We start from the raw sequence: 18,712 nt of genomic DNA, 5'->3' as shown, positions 1-18,712 counted from the left end.
CCTATTTCCTTCGCTCCATAGATGCTGCTGCACCCGCTGAGTTTCTCCAGCTTTTTTGTGTAACCAATAATACTGGTTTCCTGTTTTTGTTTTATCAAACCAAGTGACCTCAATTTTACAGGGTATTTTAAATCTATTATTGTCTAATGAGCAGTGTTTAATTAAAATTCTGCAGTTCCTTGTGTTGTGTCTGAAGACGTGTCCCGACCCAAAGAGTCGCCTTTCCGGTCCCTCCCGATGCTGCCTGACCAGCTGAATACATCCTGGACGTTGTCTTTTAATTAATGATGCAATAGTTAGGCCTTTAAGAAAAAGTGTTCACACAATGATTATTCCTAGATTATTAACTCAATTTTCAGTTCCACACCTGCCAAGACAGCACCCAAACGCATGTCTCTGGGTTATTTGCCCAGTCATTTGGTTTACTGTCTGTTAAATTCATCAATGCACCATCCCTTTAGCCAATTATCCTTACAGAATTCACCATGGAGTAACCAATGTGCAGTTATTTACACCGTTGTAACAATGTGAAAATACTGATTATTGTTTGTGAATGCCAGCAAAGGTATCTGGCCCAAAAAGTCAACCACCAATGTAAAACTCGATATGGGTTGGTTTTCATAACTCAACCAATAATAGCAGTTCCAAGTGTATGGATGTACATAAATATAAAATATTTTCTGGGACAGGATAGGGCAGTGGTTGTTCATGTCCTTATTGCATTGCCTGACTAGATAAACTTGTAATAACATAAAAAAAATTAGCTGCACTGCTCTTAAGACATGATGAATTTTCAAGACCTTAATTTTCTTGGAAGTCAATCTAAATGTTGATTGATCTTGATTGAAAGGAAAGTTGGACAGGATCCATGATTAGGGAGAATTTAGATGGCAGAGAGTAGTAAGCTCCTTAGGTTGGTCAGGACCGCATCCTTAGTCTCTGGTGAAGAAGCATAGATGGTCTGCCCAGAACCACTGATACAACAATCATTGGCCGATCTCTCAATACACCTGACAGACAGACAGAAGACGCTGGATCAAGTATCGGTTGCTCAACTGCAAGGATAGAAAAGATGCTACATTGTGTTATATTACAATCAGACCTGACAAAACTGAACTCCAGCATATCTTACATTTTAATCTGCATTAACTGAATGATCACAAGTGCAAATCGGGATATCTCCCTTTCTACTCCACGGCCAAATGGGCAAAAACACTGAATGCCATTTATATGCCTGATGTTGCAGTGTGAAGAAGGGACACCTCAGAATAAATTAAAATTGAAATTTGGTTACCTTGTCATGAGTTATGTATCTGCATGTAATTTTAAGAAACTTCTCTGTAAAGGCTTCCTCTTCCTCTGAAGTGGACGATACGACTCTTGCTGGTCGAATGCAACTGTGTGTCGGTGAAGCGGTTGAATCTTTGCGTTGAACATTGTCTACATCCTGAAATGACATAACTTTCATTGAGTAACATGAGAGTTGACAGATATACAATATAAACATCTAAATTTGCACCAACTGGAATTAAATGGCATCAGATAATAAAAATGCAAAGTTAAATAGACAGTATCTAATTATAAATATGTACATATCAATTGCACATTTAGTTTTAGTTTTAGAGATACGGTGTGGAAACAGGCCCTTCGGTCCATCATCCGCGCTGACCAGCGATCACCCCACATTAATTCTATCCTACACACTTGAGGACAATATACAGAAGCCAATTAAGCTACAAACGGCACATCTTTGGAATGTGGGAGGAAACTGGAACACACGGAGAAATCCCACATGGTCACGGGGAGAACGTCCAACCTCTATCGTTTGCTATGTCGCTCTTCCAGGGAGATGCTAAATGCATTTCGTTGTCTCTGTACTGTACACTGACAATGACAATTAAAATTGAATCTGAATCTGAATCTCTATCGAGACAGCATCCAAGGTCAGGATCGAACATGGGTGTCTTGCTCAGCAACTCCACCGCTGTGCCACTATGCCTCCATAAAACTATTTACCTTGCACCAACGTGAAGTCTAACAAGACTGATACTGGCTGTTATAGAGAAACAGACACTCCAGATGCTGCATTCTTGAAGAAAAAACAGATTGCTTGAAAAATTTAAGAAAAACTGCAGATGCTGGTAAAATTGAAGGTAGACACAGAATGCCTGAGAAGCTCAGCGGATGACTATGGAGAGAAGGAATTAGCGACGTTCCGTGTCGAGACCTTCTGAAACTCAGCATCTGTGGAAGGAATTGAACTGACGGTATTTGGCATAAGGACCCATCTTCAAAGAGAACTGGAAGTAAAGCAGGGGAAAAGGTAAGAAACGCAAATATATTTACATGTGATTTTCCAGCCATTGCATTCAATATTTGGAATATATGAAACCAGGCAACTATGCAGGAGAGAAAGCATTGAATTATTCTCAATACTTGTATCAAACCAAACTGTTGGATAACTTACAAATGAAACAATTGACTGAAAAAAGCACATCGCGTTCTCAAAACTGTAATCTATTTTGTCATGTTACAATAATTTAACATTAACTCAAATAATTTTCACTATGAATCCAATTTACAGAATTTAGGAAAAAAAATGAACTTTTGTATGTTGTTCTGAATAATACAAAAGTTATTAAATTAAGTCTAATTTTTATCCAATAGATTTTATGCTTTGGGTTGATGCAAAACAAGTTAATATCCAAAATGTAATAAAATGGAATTGCAGATGCTGGTTTAAACCAAAGATAAACACAAATTGCTGGAGTAACTCCAGCATTTTGTGTCTATCTCAAATTAATGTTTAGTGAGGTTGCACTTAGTATCCAGTGAATTACTTACTCAGTTGGATTACCTAAGTTACACTGGCGGCGAGCAGCTTCACACTATAGTACTTGACGGTTCCAGACTGGTGCGGAGAAAATATTTATTTGATAGGTGATTTTTAATGGAGGGAAAAATAATATATTTTTTCTTACCCTCTATCTTGATAAAATATGAATCTGGATAAATATTACAGCACCACAGTAACGTACAACTGTGGTTAGAGTTCCAAAGTGCACTGCTTTAAAGAATGGTCCCAGCCCAAGACTATCATCTTTGTCGCATTAGTATGGAAACACTTTACTGCAATTAATTTGCATGTTGTCGAAAGTAAAATCTAAAATAAACCAGTGTCAACCAGCCATCATATTGGAATCTTACCCTTTAAAAAAAAAAGATGTTCTTGCATAACATGCTATCCCAGTATATCCTTAGCTAAAAATGATTTTAGCAGAAAATGTTCTCAGTCATGGAATTAAATGGCATAGAAAAGACTCTTCTGCCTACTATATGCCGACAATCAGGTTCTATCAATATCAATCCCATTTACGGTTGGTCCTAAGCTTTCTACATCCAGTTATTTTAAGTGGCCACCCAGATGCTAATTAAATTATGCGAGATTACCTTCCCACCATTTTCTCAGACAGAGCTTTCCAGACTCCCAACTACCCTCTTCATGAAAATATTATTCCTCAGACTTCCTCCAAAATCTTGACTAGGGGTGCTTGTCTGTACGGAGTTTGTACGTTCTCCCCGTGAACTGCGTGGGTTCACTCCAAGATCTTCGGTTTCCTCCCACACTCCAAAGACGCACAGGTTTGTAGGTTAATTAGCTTGGTGCAAATGTAAAATTGTCGCTAGTGTGTGTAGGATAATGTTAATGTGTGGGGATCGCTGGTCGGTGCAGACTTGGTGGGTCGAAGGGCCTGTTTCCATGCTGTATCTCTACACTAAACTACCACCTCCAAGATACAGGCAGCACCCTCTCCCTTGGCAAATATTCCAACCTTCTGTTTCTAAGCTTGGATTGACTTTTTCAGGCTCTTCTTACTGCCGCTGATTTTCTTCATGCCTCAAGAAAGTTTTATGTTCACTTTAATTTTATCTGCATATTCTCTCTTAATTTGCTTTTTTTTTTTAAATTCTCCTTTCAGCCTGGTTCTCAACTGATATGTATCATGCACTCCTTTTTCTTTTGTTAATTGTTTCTTCATATCCAGCCCTGGAGTCCTGGATTTGGTTCCCCTGCCTGCCTCCTTGCATACCTTGCTCATCTCCTTCTGAAACATTTTCCTTCACAAAAGTCTCCCTGTATCTAGATAGATTTACCTGCCATTGTGTCCGCTTCCATTTTCCTTATTAACTCACTGAAACCTGCGATTTAGCTGAATCAGCAAGGTGAGTCCTTGATCCACATACAAGCTGATTTCAACTTTAGTGCAATCTGCAGAGTTATATTAATGAATTTCCAGGAACACAGTTGGGAGCTAATTACAAATGTGTGGGTTGGCAATTCTATCCCACTGGTGTCTGAGTCTTATTAATTAAGTTAACTCAACAAATCAACACAACAATTAAAAATCTTGGTAATATTCCAAAATCTTAATCCATAGTTTAAAAATTAGAAAGGCAGATGTTTGAAATTCAGTACTTTCTGCTGGTTACAATAGTGGCCGATGTGTCACCGCACTCCAAGCCCATGACAGACAGACAACCCGGGCTCCCCCGCTCCCAATCCAGCCCGCTTCAGCCCCGAGCAGTCCCCAATCTCCCCCAGGACAAGCGCATTCGAGCTAATGCACCGCCAGGGAGCAAAAATCCAAATGCAAAAACGAAAAGAGGGAAGCAAAGATTTTTGTTCTACGTTAAATTCGCAGCGTAGAAGCAGCGGAGCGAAGTCACAGCACCGGCCGGCTGCTGCTCCATGGGCATTACGTGCTGGTGGACTTTGGTAGCATACATTACCAAGCCATAATATGCCCAGGTAAATTGAAATTTTAAATGGCTGAAGGAATTTTCTGCTGACTCTAATTATTCATAGATCCTACCAATTTACAACATCCTATCAATCCTAACCCAACCTTTTCATGGCAGCATGAATAACTCAAAATATAAATATCTATCTATGGGGAAAAATTTGCATGCTGTACATTGGGCCATCATTTCTACAAACGTTGGATTGAAGTCCATGAAGTTGATGAGATGAGATGTTAAGGACAGGCTAAGCACCCGCTGAGTTTCTCCAGCATTTTTTGTGTACCATTGAATATACACAATTAAGGGACAGAAGTTTAGGGGTAACATGAGGGGGAACTTCTTTACTCAGAGAGTGGTAGCGGTGTGGAATGAGCTTCCAGTGGAAGTGGTGGAGGCAGGTTCGTTGGTATCATTTAAAAATAAATTGGATAGGCATATGGTTATGGTATGAGTGCAGGCAGGTGGGACTAAGGGAAAAAAAGTTGTTCGGCACGGACTTGTAGGGCCGAGATGGTCTGTTTCCGTGCTGTAATTGTTATATGTTATATGTTAGAATACAAAATTAATGCTCTGAAAGAAATGCTGCCTTGATGTATCTCAACCTAGATGTTGCTGTGAGAGAAACCCGTTACTGAATCCATTCATAAGAGATTGATAGATTTTTACACATTCACTGCTACAGTACAAGGGTTAGAACGAGAAAATGCTGTGAAATTGGAACATCAGCCATTAACTTGTTGGATGGAGTAGGCTCAAGGAGCCAAATGGCCTATTCCTAAAAAGACACAAAGTGCTGTAGAAACTCAGTGGGTTGGGCAGCTTTTCTGAAGAACATCGATAGGTGACTTTTGAGTCGGGGAGAAAGCTGGACGAGGTGGGGGTGGAACAAAACCTGGATACAGGTAAGGGAGGGTTTGACTGGAAGATTGCTGGATAAAGGCCAAAGATGAAAAGGTGATGAGAGAAGGAGAGAATCAGAGTGATCTGGAAGCCTGAGTAAGGAGATGACAGGTATGGGGAAATAGGAAAAATGGGTGCTCATCCAGATGGGGGCTCCATTGTGGGCCGGTTATCAAATAATGATGACAAATAATAATTGGAGGCCAGTGACTAGTGGGGTGCCACAGGGATCTGTGTTGGGTCCACTGTTGTTTGTCATGTACATCAATGATCTGGATGATGGTGTGGTAAATTGGATTAGTAAGTATGCAGATGATACTAAGATAGGTGGTGTTGTGGATAATGAAGTAGATTTTCAAAGTCTACAGAGAGATTTATGCCAGTTGGAAGAGTGGGCTGAAAGATGGCAGATGGAGTTTAATGCTGATAAGTGTGAGGTGCTACATCTTGGCAGGACAAATCAAAATAGGACGTACATGGTAAATGGTAGGGAATTGAAGAATGCAGGTGAACAGAGGGATCTGGGAATAACTGTGCACAGTTCCCTGAAAGTGGAATCTCATGTAGATAGGGTGGTAAAGAAAGCTTTTGGTGTGCTGGCCTTTATAAATCAGAGCACTGAGTATAGAAGTTGGGATGTAATGTTAAAATTGTACAAGGCATTGGTGAGGCCAATTTTGGAGTATGGTGTACAATTTTGGTCGGCCAATTATAGGAAGGATGTCAACAAAATAGAGAGAGTACAGAGGAGATTTACTAGAATGTTGCCTGGGTTTCAACAACTAAGTTACAGAGATAGGTTGAATAAGTTAGGTCTTTATTCTCTGGAGCGCAGAAGGTTAAGGGGGGACTTGATAGAGGTCTTTAAAATGATGAGAGGGATAGACAGAGTTGATGTGGATAAGCTTTTCCCACTGAGAGTAGGGAAGATTCAAACAAGGGGACATGACTTGAGAATTAAGGGACTGAAGTTTAGGGGTAACATGAGGGGGAACTTCTTTACTCAGAGAGTGGTGGCTGTGTGGAATGAGCTTCCAGTGAAGGTGGTGGAGGCAGGTTCGTTTTTATTATTTAAAAATAAATTGGATAGTTATATGGACGGGAAAGGTATGGAGGGTTATGGTCTGAGCGCAGCTATATGGGACTAGGGGAGAATACGTGTTCGGCACGGACTAGAAGGGTCGAGATGGCCTGTTTCCGTGCTGTAATTGTTATATGGTTATATGGTTATATGATGAGATAGGGTGTTCGAGAGGTTCAGAGAGGTTTATAGGGGTTTACAGGGCATCAGAGGAGTTTAGAGGCGTTAGAAGATGTTCGGAGGGATTTAGATGCTTATAGATGGGGATTAAAGCAGGGTTTAGAGGGGTGCAGAGTGGTTTAGGGGGGTTTGAGTTTAGATGGTTTTAGAGGTGTTCAGATGTGCTTAGAAGGGTTTAGTGGGGCTGAGAGGGTTTTAGAGGTGTTTAGAGAGGTTTATATGGGTACAGACGGGTTTAGAGGCATTCAAACACTTTCAGATTGGTTTAGAGGCGTTTAAAGGAGGATAAGGGGCTTTACAGGGGTTTAGAGAGGTCCAGATGGAGGAAGGGACCCCTCTACAGGAAGGAATTGAGAACCTCGTGTCGTGGTGTCGAGACAACAACCTTAAGACAAAGGAGATAGTGAATGACTTCAGGATGCAAAGCGCTGCACATACCCCAGCTTGCATTGAAGGTGCCAAAGTAGAGATGGTTGAATACTTCAAATTCCTCAGGAGCCAATATCACCAACAACTTCTCCTAGACTACCCATATTGAAGCGACAAGCAAGAAAGTACACCGGAGAAACTCAGCGGGTGAGGCAGCATCTATGGAGCTAAGGAAATAGGCAACGTTTCAGGTCAAAACCTTTCTTCAGATGTGAGGGTGGGTGATGTGGGGGTGGGGGGGGGGGGGGGGGGGGGGGGGGGGGGGGGGGGGGGGGGGGGGGGGGGGAAGAAGAAAGGAAGAGGTGGAGCCAGTGGGCTGAGGGAGAGCTGAGAAGGGGAGGAGAAAGCAGGGACTACCTGAAATTAGAGAAGTCAATGTTCATACTGCTGGGGTGCAAACTGCACAAGCGAAAGATTAGGTGCTGCTCCTCCATTTTACGGTGGTCCTCACTCTGATCGCTCGGATTGCAATAACCAACCTGAGCTCCCGGTGGCTCAGCACTTCAACTCCCCCTCCCATTCCGAATCTGACCTTTCTGTCCTGGCCCTCCTACATGGCCAGAGTGAGGAACACCATAAATTGGAGGAGCAGCACCTCATATTTCGCTTGGGCAGTTTGCACCCCAGCGGTATGAACAGTGCCTTCTATAATGACTTTGCAAAGAGTAGGAGTGAACGGGTCCTTTTCAGAATGGCAGGCAGTGGCGAGTGGAGTGCCGCAAGGCTCGGTGTTGCGGCCGCAACTGTTTACCTTATATATTAATGATTTGGAAGAGGAAATTAGGAGCAACACTAGCATGTTTGCGGATGACTCCAAAGCTGGGCGGCAGTGTGAACTGTGAAGATGATGTTAGGAGGTTCCAAGGTGACCTGGACAAGTTGAGTAAGTGGGCAGATGCGTGGCAGATGCAGTATAATACAGATAAATGTGAGGTTGTCCACTTTGGCGGCAAAACCAAGGGGGCAGATTTTGATCTCAATGGGGTTAGGTTAGGTAAGGGGGAGGTGCAGAGAGGCCTGGGTGTCCTTGTACACAAGTCACTGAAAGTTGGCGTGCAGGTACAGCAGGCAGTGAAGAAAGCTAATGGAATGTTGGCCTTCATAACAAGAGGATTTCAGTATAGGAGTAAAGAGGTTCTTCTGCAATTGTATAGGGCTCTGGTGAGACCACATCTGGAGTATTGTGTACAGTTTCCGTCTCCTAATTTGAGGAAGGACATCCTTGTGATTGAGGCATTGCAGCGTAGGTTCACGAGATTGATCCCTGGGATGGCGGGACTGTCATATGAGGAAAGACTGAAAAGACTAGGCTTGTATCCACTGGAGTTTAGAAGGATGAGGGGGTATCTTATAGAAACATATAAATTGATAAAAGGACTGCACAAGCTAGATGCAGGAAAAAAAATTCCCAATGTTGGGCGAGTCCAGAACCAGGGGCCACAGTCTTAGAATAAAGGGGAGGCCATTTAAGACTGAGGTGAGAAAAAACCTTTTCACCCAGAGAGTTGTGAATTTGTGGAATTATCTGCCCACAGAGGGCAGTTGAGGCCAAATCACTGGATGGATTTAAGAGAGAGTTAGATAGAGCTCTAGGGACAAGTGGAATCAAGGGATATGGGGAGAAGTCAGGCACGGGTTATTGATTGGGGAAATGTGAAAAAACACATCGCCAGATTCGGGCAACTGAATCATCCTACCACAACCAGAGAGCAGTGCTGAGCTACTGTCTACTTCTTTGATGACCATCGGACTATCCTTGATTGGACTTTTTTGGCTTTACCTTGCACAAACGTCTGGTTCTTATCATGTATACATACACTTTTATAGGATCGATTTTAATCATGTATTGTCTTTCTGCTGACTGGTTAGCATGCAAGAAAACGTTTTTCACTGCACCTCAGTGCAAGTAACAATATACTGAACTGAAACTGGGGTACAGGAACTGGGGTACAGGGAAGAGAGGGGGGTGGGGGAGGGGGAAGAAGCAAAGGGTGTGGTAGGTTAGTTACCTAAAATTGGAGAATTAAATCTTCATGCCTTTGGGTTGTAAGCTGCTCAAACGGAATATGAGGTGCCGTTCCTCCAGTTTGCATGTGATCTCACACTGGCAATGAAAGAAGTTAATAACTGGGCATTTCTACAAGCCTTGGCAGAGCAAGAGTAAGTGTTCAGCAAAATATCTGCCTATTCCACGCCTTTCTTACGTTACTGTTAGTTGTATTTAAACCCTATACCTGCCATAGTGGGATCGGAACTCATCTCTCGTTCTGACCCGCGACTTGCTATTTAGGGAGAGTCATTTTGCGCCACCTGCAGCATTGTAGAGGTAGTGCAGTAGTATGGCAGAGAAACAGAAAATAGATGCAGGAGTAGGCCATTCAGCCCTTTGAGCTATTCAATATGATCATGTCTGATCATCCGAAATCAGTACCCCCGTTCTGGGGTTTTCCCATAATCCCCTGATTCCCTTAGCCCGAAGAGCTAAATTTAACTCTCTCTTGAAAACATCCAGTGAATTGGCCTCCACTGCCTTCTGTGGCAGGAAATTCCACACATTCACACCTCGCTGGGTGAAAACGTTATTCCTCATTTCAGTCCTAAATGGCCTACCCCTTACTCTTAAACTGTGACCACTGGTTCTGGACTCTCCCAACAGCAGGAACATTTTTCCCGCATCTACCCTGTCCAATCCTCTAAGAATTTTATATGTTTCCATAAGATCACCTCTCATCCTAGTAAATTCCAACGAATACAAGCTCAGTCGGCCCATTCCTTCATCATACGTCAGTCCCGCCATCCTGGGAATTAACCTGGAAAACCTACGCTGCACTCCCTCAATAGCAATAATGTCCTTCCTCAAATTAGGAGACCAAAATTGCACACAATACATAAAAAAATTGAAAATAGGTGCAGGAGGAGGATATTTGGCCCTTCGAGCCAGCACCGCCATTCATTGTGATCATGGCTGATCATTCCCAATCAATAACCCGTGCCTGCCTTCTCCCCATATCCCTTGATTCCACTAACCCCTAGAGCTCTATCTAACTCTCTCTTAAATCCATCCAGTGATTTGGCCTCCACTGCCCTCTGTGGCAGGGAATTCCACAAATTCACAACTCTCTGGTGAAAAAGTTTTTTCTCACCTCAGTCTTAAATGGCCTCCCCTTTATTCTAAGACTGTGGTCCCTGGTTCTGGACTCGCCCAACATTGGGAACAATGTTCCTGCATCCAGCTTGTCCAGTCATTTTATAATTTTATATGTTTCAATAAGATCCCCCTCATCCTAAACTCCAGTGAATACAAGCCTAGTCTTTTCAATCTTTCCTCATAAGTCAGTCCTGCCATCCCAGGGATCAATCTCGTGAACCTACGCTGCACTGCCTCAATCACAAGGATGTCCTTCCTCAAATTAGGAGACCAAAACTGTATGCAATACTCCAGATGTGGTCTTACCAGAGCCCTATACAACTACAGAAGAACCTCTACTCCTATACTGAAATCCTCTTGTTATGAAGGCCAACATTCCATTAGCTTTCTTCACTGCCTGCTGTACCTGCACGCCAACTTTCAGCGACCGATGTACAAGGACACCCAGGTCTCGCTGTACCTCCCCTTACCTAACCTAACCCCATTGAGATAATAATCTGCCCCCTTGTTTTTGCCACCAAAGTGGATAACCTCACATTTATCTACATTATACTGCATCTGCCACGCATCTGCCCACTCACTCAACCTGTCCAGGTCACCCTGCAACCTCTTGGCGTCCTCATCGCAGCTCACACTGCCACCCAGCTTTGTGTCATCCTCAAACTTAGAGATGTTACATTTAATTCCCTTATCTAAATCATTAATATATATGGTAAACAACTGGGGTCCCTGCACCGAGCCTTGCGGCACCTCACTAGTCACTGCCTGCCAATCTGAAAATGACCCGTTAATTCCTACTCTTTGCTTCCTGTCTGCCAACCAGTTCTTTATCCATGTCAATACCCTACCCGCAATACCATGTGCTCTAATTTTGCACACTAATCTCGTGTGGGACCTTGTCAAAGGCTTCTTGAAAGTCCAGATACACTACATCCACTGGCTCTCCTTTATCCATGCTACTAGTTATAAACTCAAAAAATTCCAAAAGGTCATTCAAGCATGATTTCCCCTTTGTAAATGCACGCTGAATTTGACCGATTCTAACAATGATTTCCAAATGCGCTGCTTTTTAATAACACCTTTAATAATCAACTCCAGCATCTTCCGGGTGTGGAATGAGGGTAGAAGCAATAGGTAGCAAGGTGAAAAGTAAAAGTGGCAGGCAGACTAATCCAGGGCAAAAATCAAAAAGGGTCACTTTTCAACATAATTGTATAAGGGGTAAGAGTGTTGTAAAAACAAGCCTGAAGGCTTTGTGTCACAATGCAAGGAGCATTCGTAATAAGGTGGATGAGTTGAATGTGCAGATAGCTATTAATGACTATGATATAGTTGGGATCACGGAGACATGGCTCCAGGGTGACCAAGGCTGGGAGCTAAACATCTAGGGATATTCAATATTCAGGAGGGATAGACAGAAAGGAAAAGGAGGTGGGGTAGCGTTGTTGGTTAGAGAGGAGATTAACGCAATAGAAAGGAAGGACATTAGCTTGGAGGATGTGGAATCGATATGGGTAGAGCTGCGAAACACTAAGGGGCAGAAAACGCTAGTGGGTGTTGTGTACAGGCCACCTAACAGTAGTAGTGAAGTTAGGGATGGCATCAAACAGGAAAGTAGAAATGCGTGCAACAAAGGTAAAACAGTTATAATGGGCGACTTCAATTTACATATAGATTGGGTGAATCAAATTGGCAAGGGTGCTGAGGAAGAGGATTTCTTGGAATGTATGCGGGATCGTTTTCTAAACCAACATGTAGAGGAACCAACGAGAGAGCAGGGTATTCTAGACTAGTGAGTAATGAGGAAGGGTTAGTTAGCAGTCTTGTTGCGCATGGCCCCTTGGGAAAGAGTGACCATAATATGGTTGAGCTCTTCATTAGGATGGAGAGTGACATTGTTAATTCAGAAACAAGGGTCCTGAACTTAAAGAAAGGTAACTTTGAAGGTATGAGACGTGAATTGGCCAAGATAGACTGGCAATTGATTCTTAAAGGGTTTACGGTGGATGTGCAATGGAAGGCATTTAAAGACTGCATGGATGAGCTACAACAATTGTTCATCCCAGTTTGTAAAAGAATAAATCAGGGAAGGTATTGCATCCGTGGATAACAAGGGAAATCAGGGATAGCATCAAAACAAAAGATGAAGCATACAAATTAGCTAGAAAAAGCAGCCAACCAGAGGACTGGGAGAAATTCAGAGTCCAGCAGAGGAGGACAAAAGGCTTAATTAGGAAAGGGAAATAGATTATGAAAGAAAATGGCAGGGAACATAATAACTGACTGCAAAAGTGTTTATAGATATGTGAAGAGAAAAATATTAGTTATAACAAATGTAGGTCCCTTGCAGTCAGAAACAGGTGAATTGATCATGGGGAACAAAGACATGGCAGACCAATTGAATAACTACTTTGGTTCTGTCTTTACTAAGGAAGACATAAATAATCTGCCGGAAATAGCTGGGGACCGGGGGTCAAATTAGATGGAAGAACTGAGTGAAATCCAGGTTAGCCGGGAAGTGGTGTTAGGTAAATTGAATGGATTAAAGGCCGATAAATCCCCAGGGCCAGATAGGCTGCATCCCAGAGTACTTAAGGAAATAGCCGTAGAAATAGTGGATGCATTATTGATAATTTTTCAAAACTCTAGATTCTGGAGTAGTTCCTGAGGATTGGAGGGTAGCTAATGTAACCCCACTTTTTAAAAAGGGAGGGAGAGAGAAAACTGGGAATTACATACCAGTTAGTCTAACATCGGTAGTGGGGAAACTGCTAGAATCAGTTATTAAAGATGGGATAGCAGCACATTTGGAAAGTGGTGAAATCATTGGACAAAGTCAGCATGAAAGGTAAATTATGTCTGACGAATCTTATAGAATTTTTCGTGGATGTAACTAGTAGAGTGGATAAGGGAGAACCAGTGAATGTGTTATATCTGGACTTTCAGAAGGCTTTCGACAAGGTCCCACATACGAGCTTAGTATGCAAACTTAAAGCACACAGTATTGGGGGTTCAGTATTGATGTGGATAGAGAACTGGCTGGCAGACAGGAAGCAAAGAGTAGCAATAAACGGGTCTTTTTCACAATGGCAGGCAGTGACTAGTGGGGTACCACTATATATATATATTAATGATTTGGACGAGGGAATTGAATGCAACATCTCCAAGTTTGCGGATGACACAAAGCTGGGGGGCAGTGTTAGCTGTGAGGAGGATGCTAGGAGGCTGCAAGGTGACTTGGATAGGCTGGGTGAGTGGGCAAATGCATGGCAGATGCAGTATAACGTGGATAAATGAGGTTATCCATGCCTTTAGAGTTTGGAATGTGCTACCACTGCCTGAACCATTATAGAGAATTCCTTTTGTGTTTAAAGTGGGTCTCAGATCTTGATATCATCTGCTGTATGCACCTGAATTCAACAATCATGAAACAGGATGGTGAGAATGAGGAAACAGACCATACAACATCTACTATCTGGCTATGTCAGTAGCTCTGAGCTTCAGATCAACACTCCACTCCTCAAACTCAGAATACATACGGAATACATGGCCACTTCCACCGTTTGGAAGTGGAAGGGTAAATGACAATGTACTGGCACACAGTTACAATTGGCAATTGTCAACAGCATCAAGTGGAAACATCTATATTTTCCTTTGACATTGATTTTATTGGTTTATTGCTCAGATCCCCAAACGATAGCATGCTGGAGATCATCATTGATCTAATTTCATGGCAATATCTCACCATGGACAAACATAGAAATAGAAATTAGGTGCAGGAGTAGGCCATTCGGCCCTTCGAGCCTGCACCGCCATTCAATATGATCATGGCTGATCATCCAACTCAGTATCCCGTACCTGCCTTCTCTCCATACCCCCTGATCCCCTTAGCCACAAGGGCCACATCTAACTCCCTCTTAAATATAGCCAACGAACTGGCCTCAACTACCCTCTGTGGCAGATATTCCAGAGATTCACCACTCTCTGTGTGACAAGGCATGTCTCTGACTATTGGGATATTCTCTCCAGCTCCCAAGACCCAGTAAAGTGCTTTCTTGTCCAGAAAAATGTAGTCCACTTCACTGCCACTTCAGGAGTAAACTGAATCAACATTATGGCCTACAAATAACAAAATATCTGCAGAATAGACCATGTAACAAATGGCAAAGCAGCAAAGGTTCTTCTCCTTCATAATATGTAAATGCTAGGGAGATAAGTAGAGTACAAAATGCTCAACATTCTCATGTTGAGATATATCCCCATTTTCCTGTGTACTCACTCATTCATGATGTTGCAGCTGCCCTGTAAAACCACTGCTGGGTGTTGATGTACCATCAATAATGACAATTAGGCATGAGCAACATATGCTGGCTGATAATAAATAAAGAAAAAGTCAAATCTTGGTGAGACAGTCTCCATTTCTCCAAGAACCATCCATCGATCCTTCTGCATGAATAATGAAAGCCAGAACCAAACAAATGAACATGTCAAACACATATATCTGAACAAGATCAAAATTGTGCAATAGACGTGCCCCTCTCACTGTTCATCTGTGAACATTGACATAGAGCTCTTCACCGCTTCCATGGTGTAAAAGACAGGCTTTGGGCTCCACACAAAGCAATGTACATTTAAGTGGAACATCACCCATGCCTCTGGGCATCGCATGCAGGCCTTTACGAAAACTGGACAAGGCACCATGGGCCTCTTTGTGAATGTTCATTAGGTCTCCTATTATTCGGTCTCCTCTTTGGAGTCCTCCAGAACAGAACTGGTATACTTATTGGGGGTTCAGTATTGATGTGGATAGAGAACTGGCTGGCAGACAGGAAGCAAAGAGTAGGAGTAAACGTGTCCTTTTCACAATGGCAGGCAGTGACTAGTGGGGTACCGCAAGCCTCAATGCTGGGACCCCAGCTATTTACAATATATATTAATTATTTGGACAAGGGAATTGAATTCAACATCTCCAAGTTTGCGGATGACACAAAGTTGGGGGGCAGTGTTAGCTGTGAGGAGGATGCTACGAGGCTACAAGGTGACTTGGATAGGCTGGGTGAGTGGGCAAATGCATGGCAGATGCAGTATAATGTGGATAAATGTGAGGTTATCCACTGATGGCAAAAACAGGAAAGTAGACTATTATCTGAATGGTGGCCGATTAGGAAAAGGGGAGATGCAACGAGACCTGGGTGGCATGGTACACCAGTCATTGAAAGTAGGCATGCAGGTGCAGCAGGCAGTGAAGAAAGCGAATAGTATGTTAGCATTCATAGCAAAAGGATGTGAGTATAGGAGCAGGGAGGTTCTACTGCAGTTGTACCGGGTCTTGGTGAGACCACACCTGGAGTTTTGCGTGCAGTTTTGGTCTCCTAATCTGAGGAAAGACATTCTTGCCATAGAGGGAGTACAGAGAAGGTTCACCAGACTGATTCCTGTGATGTCAGGACTTTCATATGAAGAAAGACTGGATAGACTTGGCTTGGGGAAGTCCAGAACAAGGGGTCACAGTTTAAGGATAAGAGGGAAATCTTTTAGGATCGAGATGAGAAAAACATTTTTTCACACAGAGAGTGTTGAATCTCTGGAATTCTCTGCCACGGAAGGTAGTTGAGGCCAGTTCATTGGCTATATTTAAGACGGAGTTAGATGTGGCCCTTGTGGCTAAAGGGATCAGGGGGTATGGAGAGAAGGCAGGTACAGGATACTGAGTTGGATGATCAGCCATGAAGGGTAGGCTCGAAGGGCCGAATGGCCTACTCCTGCACCTATTTTCTATGTTTCTACATCCTTGCCCCTGGATGACATGGCATATGAGCTACCATTAAACATGGCATGGGTGTATTTTACTCATTATTAATGACTCAGAAAGTGCAACTCAACTCTGAACTATCCTCTAAACGGAAGCACGTTTAAATTATCTGCATGTTACGATGCAGGAGAGATGGTATGATGGGGCAGAGGTAGAGTGTGAGTAGGATGATTACAACCTGTTATGTTCAATAACTTTGATCGTCGACAAGTACTCAGCTGAAATATCCAGATCTGACCCAAATCTTTTTGACAGCTATTGCTATTCATTGAATGAAGCAACAACATTGGGTCGGCCAAAACAAGGACGCTTGACTTTAGTAGATGGAAAAGAAGAGAATCCTCTGCTGACCATATGGGCTTGTATGGTTGCAAGCACACGATCAACAGCAACATCTCCTCCATTGCCTTCTCTGCAAAGGCTCTCGATTTCTATCGTTAAATTCTTTTGCCTCACTTCCTCTCTTCTCTCCCTTAAGATATACTAATTAAAACTTACCTCCTTGACCAAATCTTTAAACGTCTGCCCCAATATCTTCATGCAATTCTGTTTCAGTCCTCCTGCAAATTGCCCTGGGATCTTTGGCATTGATATAAATTTATTTCAAAATAGACTTTATTCAAGAAATAAATATATACAATACATGATCCTTACAAAACTCCATCCGACATTCTCGGAGGCTATGCATACATACAATACAGTTTCCCCAAATCACAAATGTATCCCCCCCACCGAGTTGATGACCTTCCAGCAGCACTTGATGTCAGTCTCTGAATTCGTCCCTGGGAACAGTCCGTAAATCAGAGTGACGGAGTTGTTCGGAATAAACCGCGACAGGAGCCCTTGCAGGCCCTTCCAGAATCTCTTTGTGAATCCACACTCTGCAAAAGAGGTGGGCAACCGTTTCCTCTCCATAACAGCCATAGAGAAATTTGTGGATGAAATTGTCCTTGTGACTTAAGTAAAAGAGAGCTGAAGGTGCAAATGCTGTTCAATACGGATGCAATCGTCCAAGACTGAGACAAAATGACACTTCTTGTCTACATTGCAGCCCAAAGAGCATTTGCACCGATGATTAAACCACGTATTGCAAAAACGATCGTAAAGGATGGACAATAAATGTTCAGATTAATTTATAACACGTCACAACTTGTTCCATTTCAGAACCATCAATTTCTGTACATAATAATTTGGAAACAAAATGCATGCTGACAGCAACTACAATCACAAAGTCATTGAAGGGTTTCCGGAACACATGTCATACCAAATTAGTGCTCGCATACTTCCTATTTGCCAATTTCTTGCTGTTCAGGCGAATATATTTAGAAACACACACCAGGAAGTGCAACCACTTGCTAATAAGATGCTGAAGAGCAAGCAGCACAGCTTCTTTTAACAGACACTCGCCAGAGCAAACTGCAATCATGAAATGAATGGCTTTTCAATCCATCGCCAGGAATAGAAAGCAGCTGAAAGTCTGCAAGTGCCTAATTACAAGGTCAATACATTTCACTGTTCACTGACAAGTACCACTTCTAATTGAAATCAATAGATTGGAACTTAAGCAGGTAAATCGAGCACACACATTTAAAAAGAAAGCCCAGTAAACAAATGTAAAATTCTACCTCAGCTTCAATGATAAATCATTAATACAACTGGTCATGAAACATGCATCAATCTTTGTTCTGTAATGATCCATTAACCTACCCAATTTTTTGGAATAAGACTGTGGGAAGAAACACTTCCTCACATCATGGCAGAACTAAGCAACTTTATTGTTAAGGTAATGTCTTCTTCTTCTGGACCATCAGATTAAATAGTTGCTTCCTTTCTATTAATTAAAATACAAACAGTATAGCACAAGACCATGCCCTTTCCAAATTCCTCCTCGTCTCTTTTCTAAAGGTACTTCCTTTTATTCCAAGGCTGTGTCCTCTTGTCCTAGACTCTCCCACAAGTGGATACATCCTTTCCACACCCACTCCATCCAGGCCTTTCATTATTCGGTAAGTTTCAATGAGTCACAAGTCACTGGCAGCCAATCAGAAAAGGCACCCTTCATTCCGACTCTTTGCCATCTGCCATTCAGCCAATGTTCTATCCATGCTAGTATCTTCCCTCTACTACCATGAGCTGGCATCTTGTTTAGCAGCCTCACAATCGGCACTTTATCAAAGGGCTTCTGAAAATCCATGTAAACAACATCCACTGACTCTCCTTTGTCTGTCCTGCTACTTCCTTCCTTCTAGTGGAGGGGAGAGGTGTTTGTAGAAGTTACCTAAAATTGGAGAATTCAATGTTCACACCTTTCGGTTGCAAGCTACCCAAGGTTGTCTTCATCCGATTTCCGTGTGGCCTC

The 18,712-nt window shown here is 42.6% G+C and overlaps 1 protein-coding gene across 1 annotated transcript in view; it reads right to left on the bottom strand.

Annotated features, from left to right (window-relative positions):
- Nucleotides 1–18,712, bottom strand: part of LOC129696081 (oxidation resistance protein 1-like) — a 147,361-nt gene that overhangs the window by 110,102 nt on the left and 18,547 nt on the right. The window contains exon 4 of the mRNA XM_055633489.1: nt 1,295–1,447. Within this exon, the coding sequence (XP_055489464.1) occupies nt 1,295–1,447 (153 nt within the window). The remainder of the gene's footprint in view (nt 1–1,294; nt 1,448–18,712) is intronic.

This window comes from Leucoraja erinacea, chromosome 4 (genome assembly GCF_028641065.1).
Source record: "Leucoraja erinacea ecotype New England chromosome 4, Leri_hhj_1, whole genome shotgun sequence".
Taxonomy (NCBI): Eukaryota; Metazoa; Chordata; class Chondrichthyes; order Rajiformes; family Rajidae; genus Leucoraja; species Leucoraja erinaceus.
Note: the sequence above shows the minus strand (reverse complement) of the source record. Positions and strands in the feature narration are given on the sequence as shown.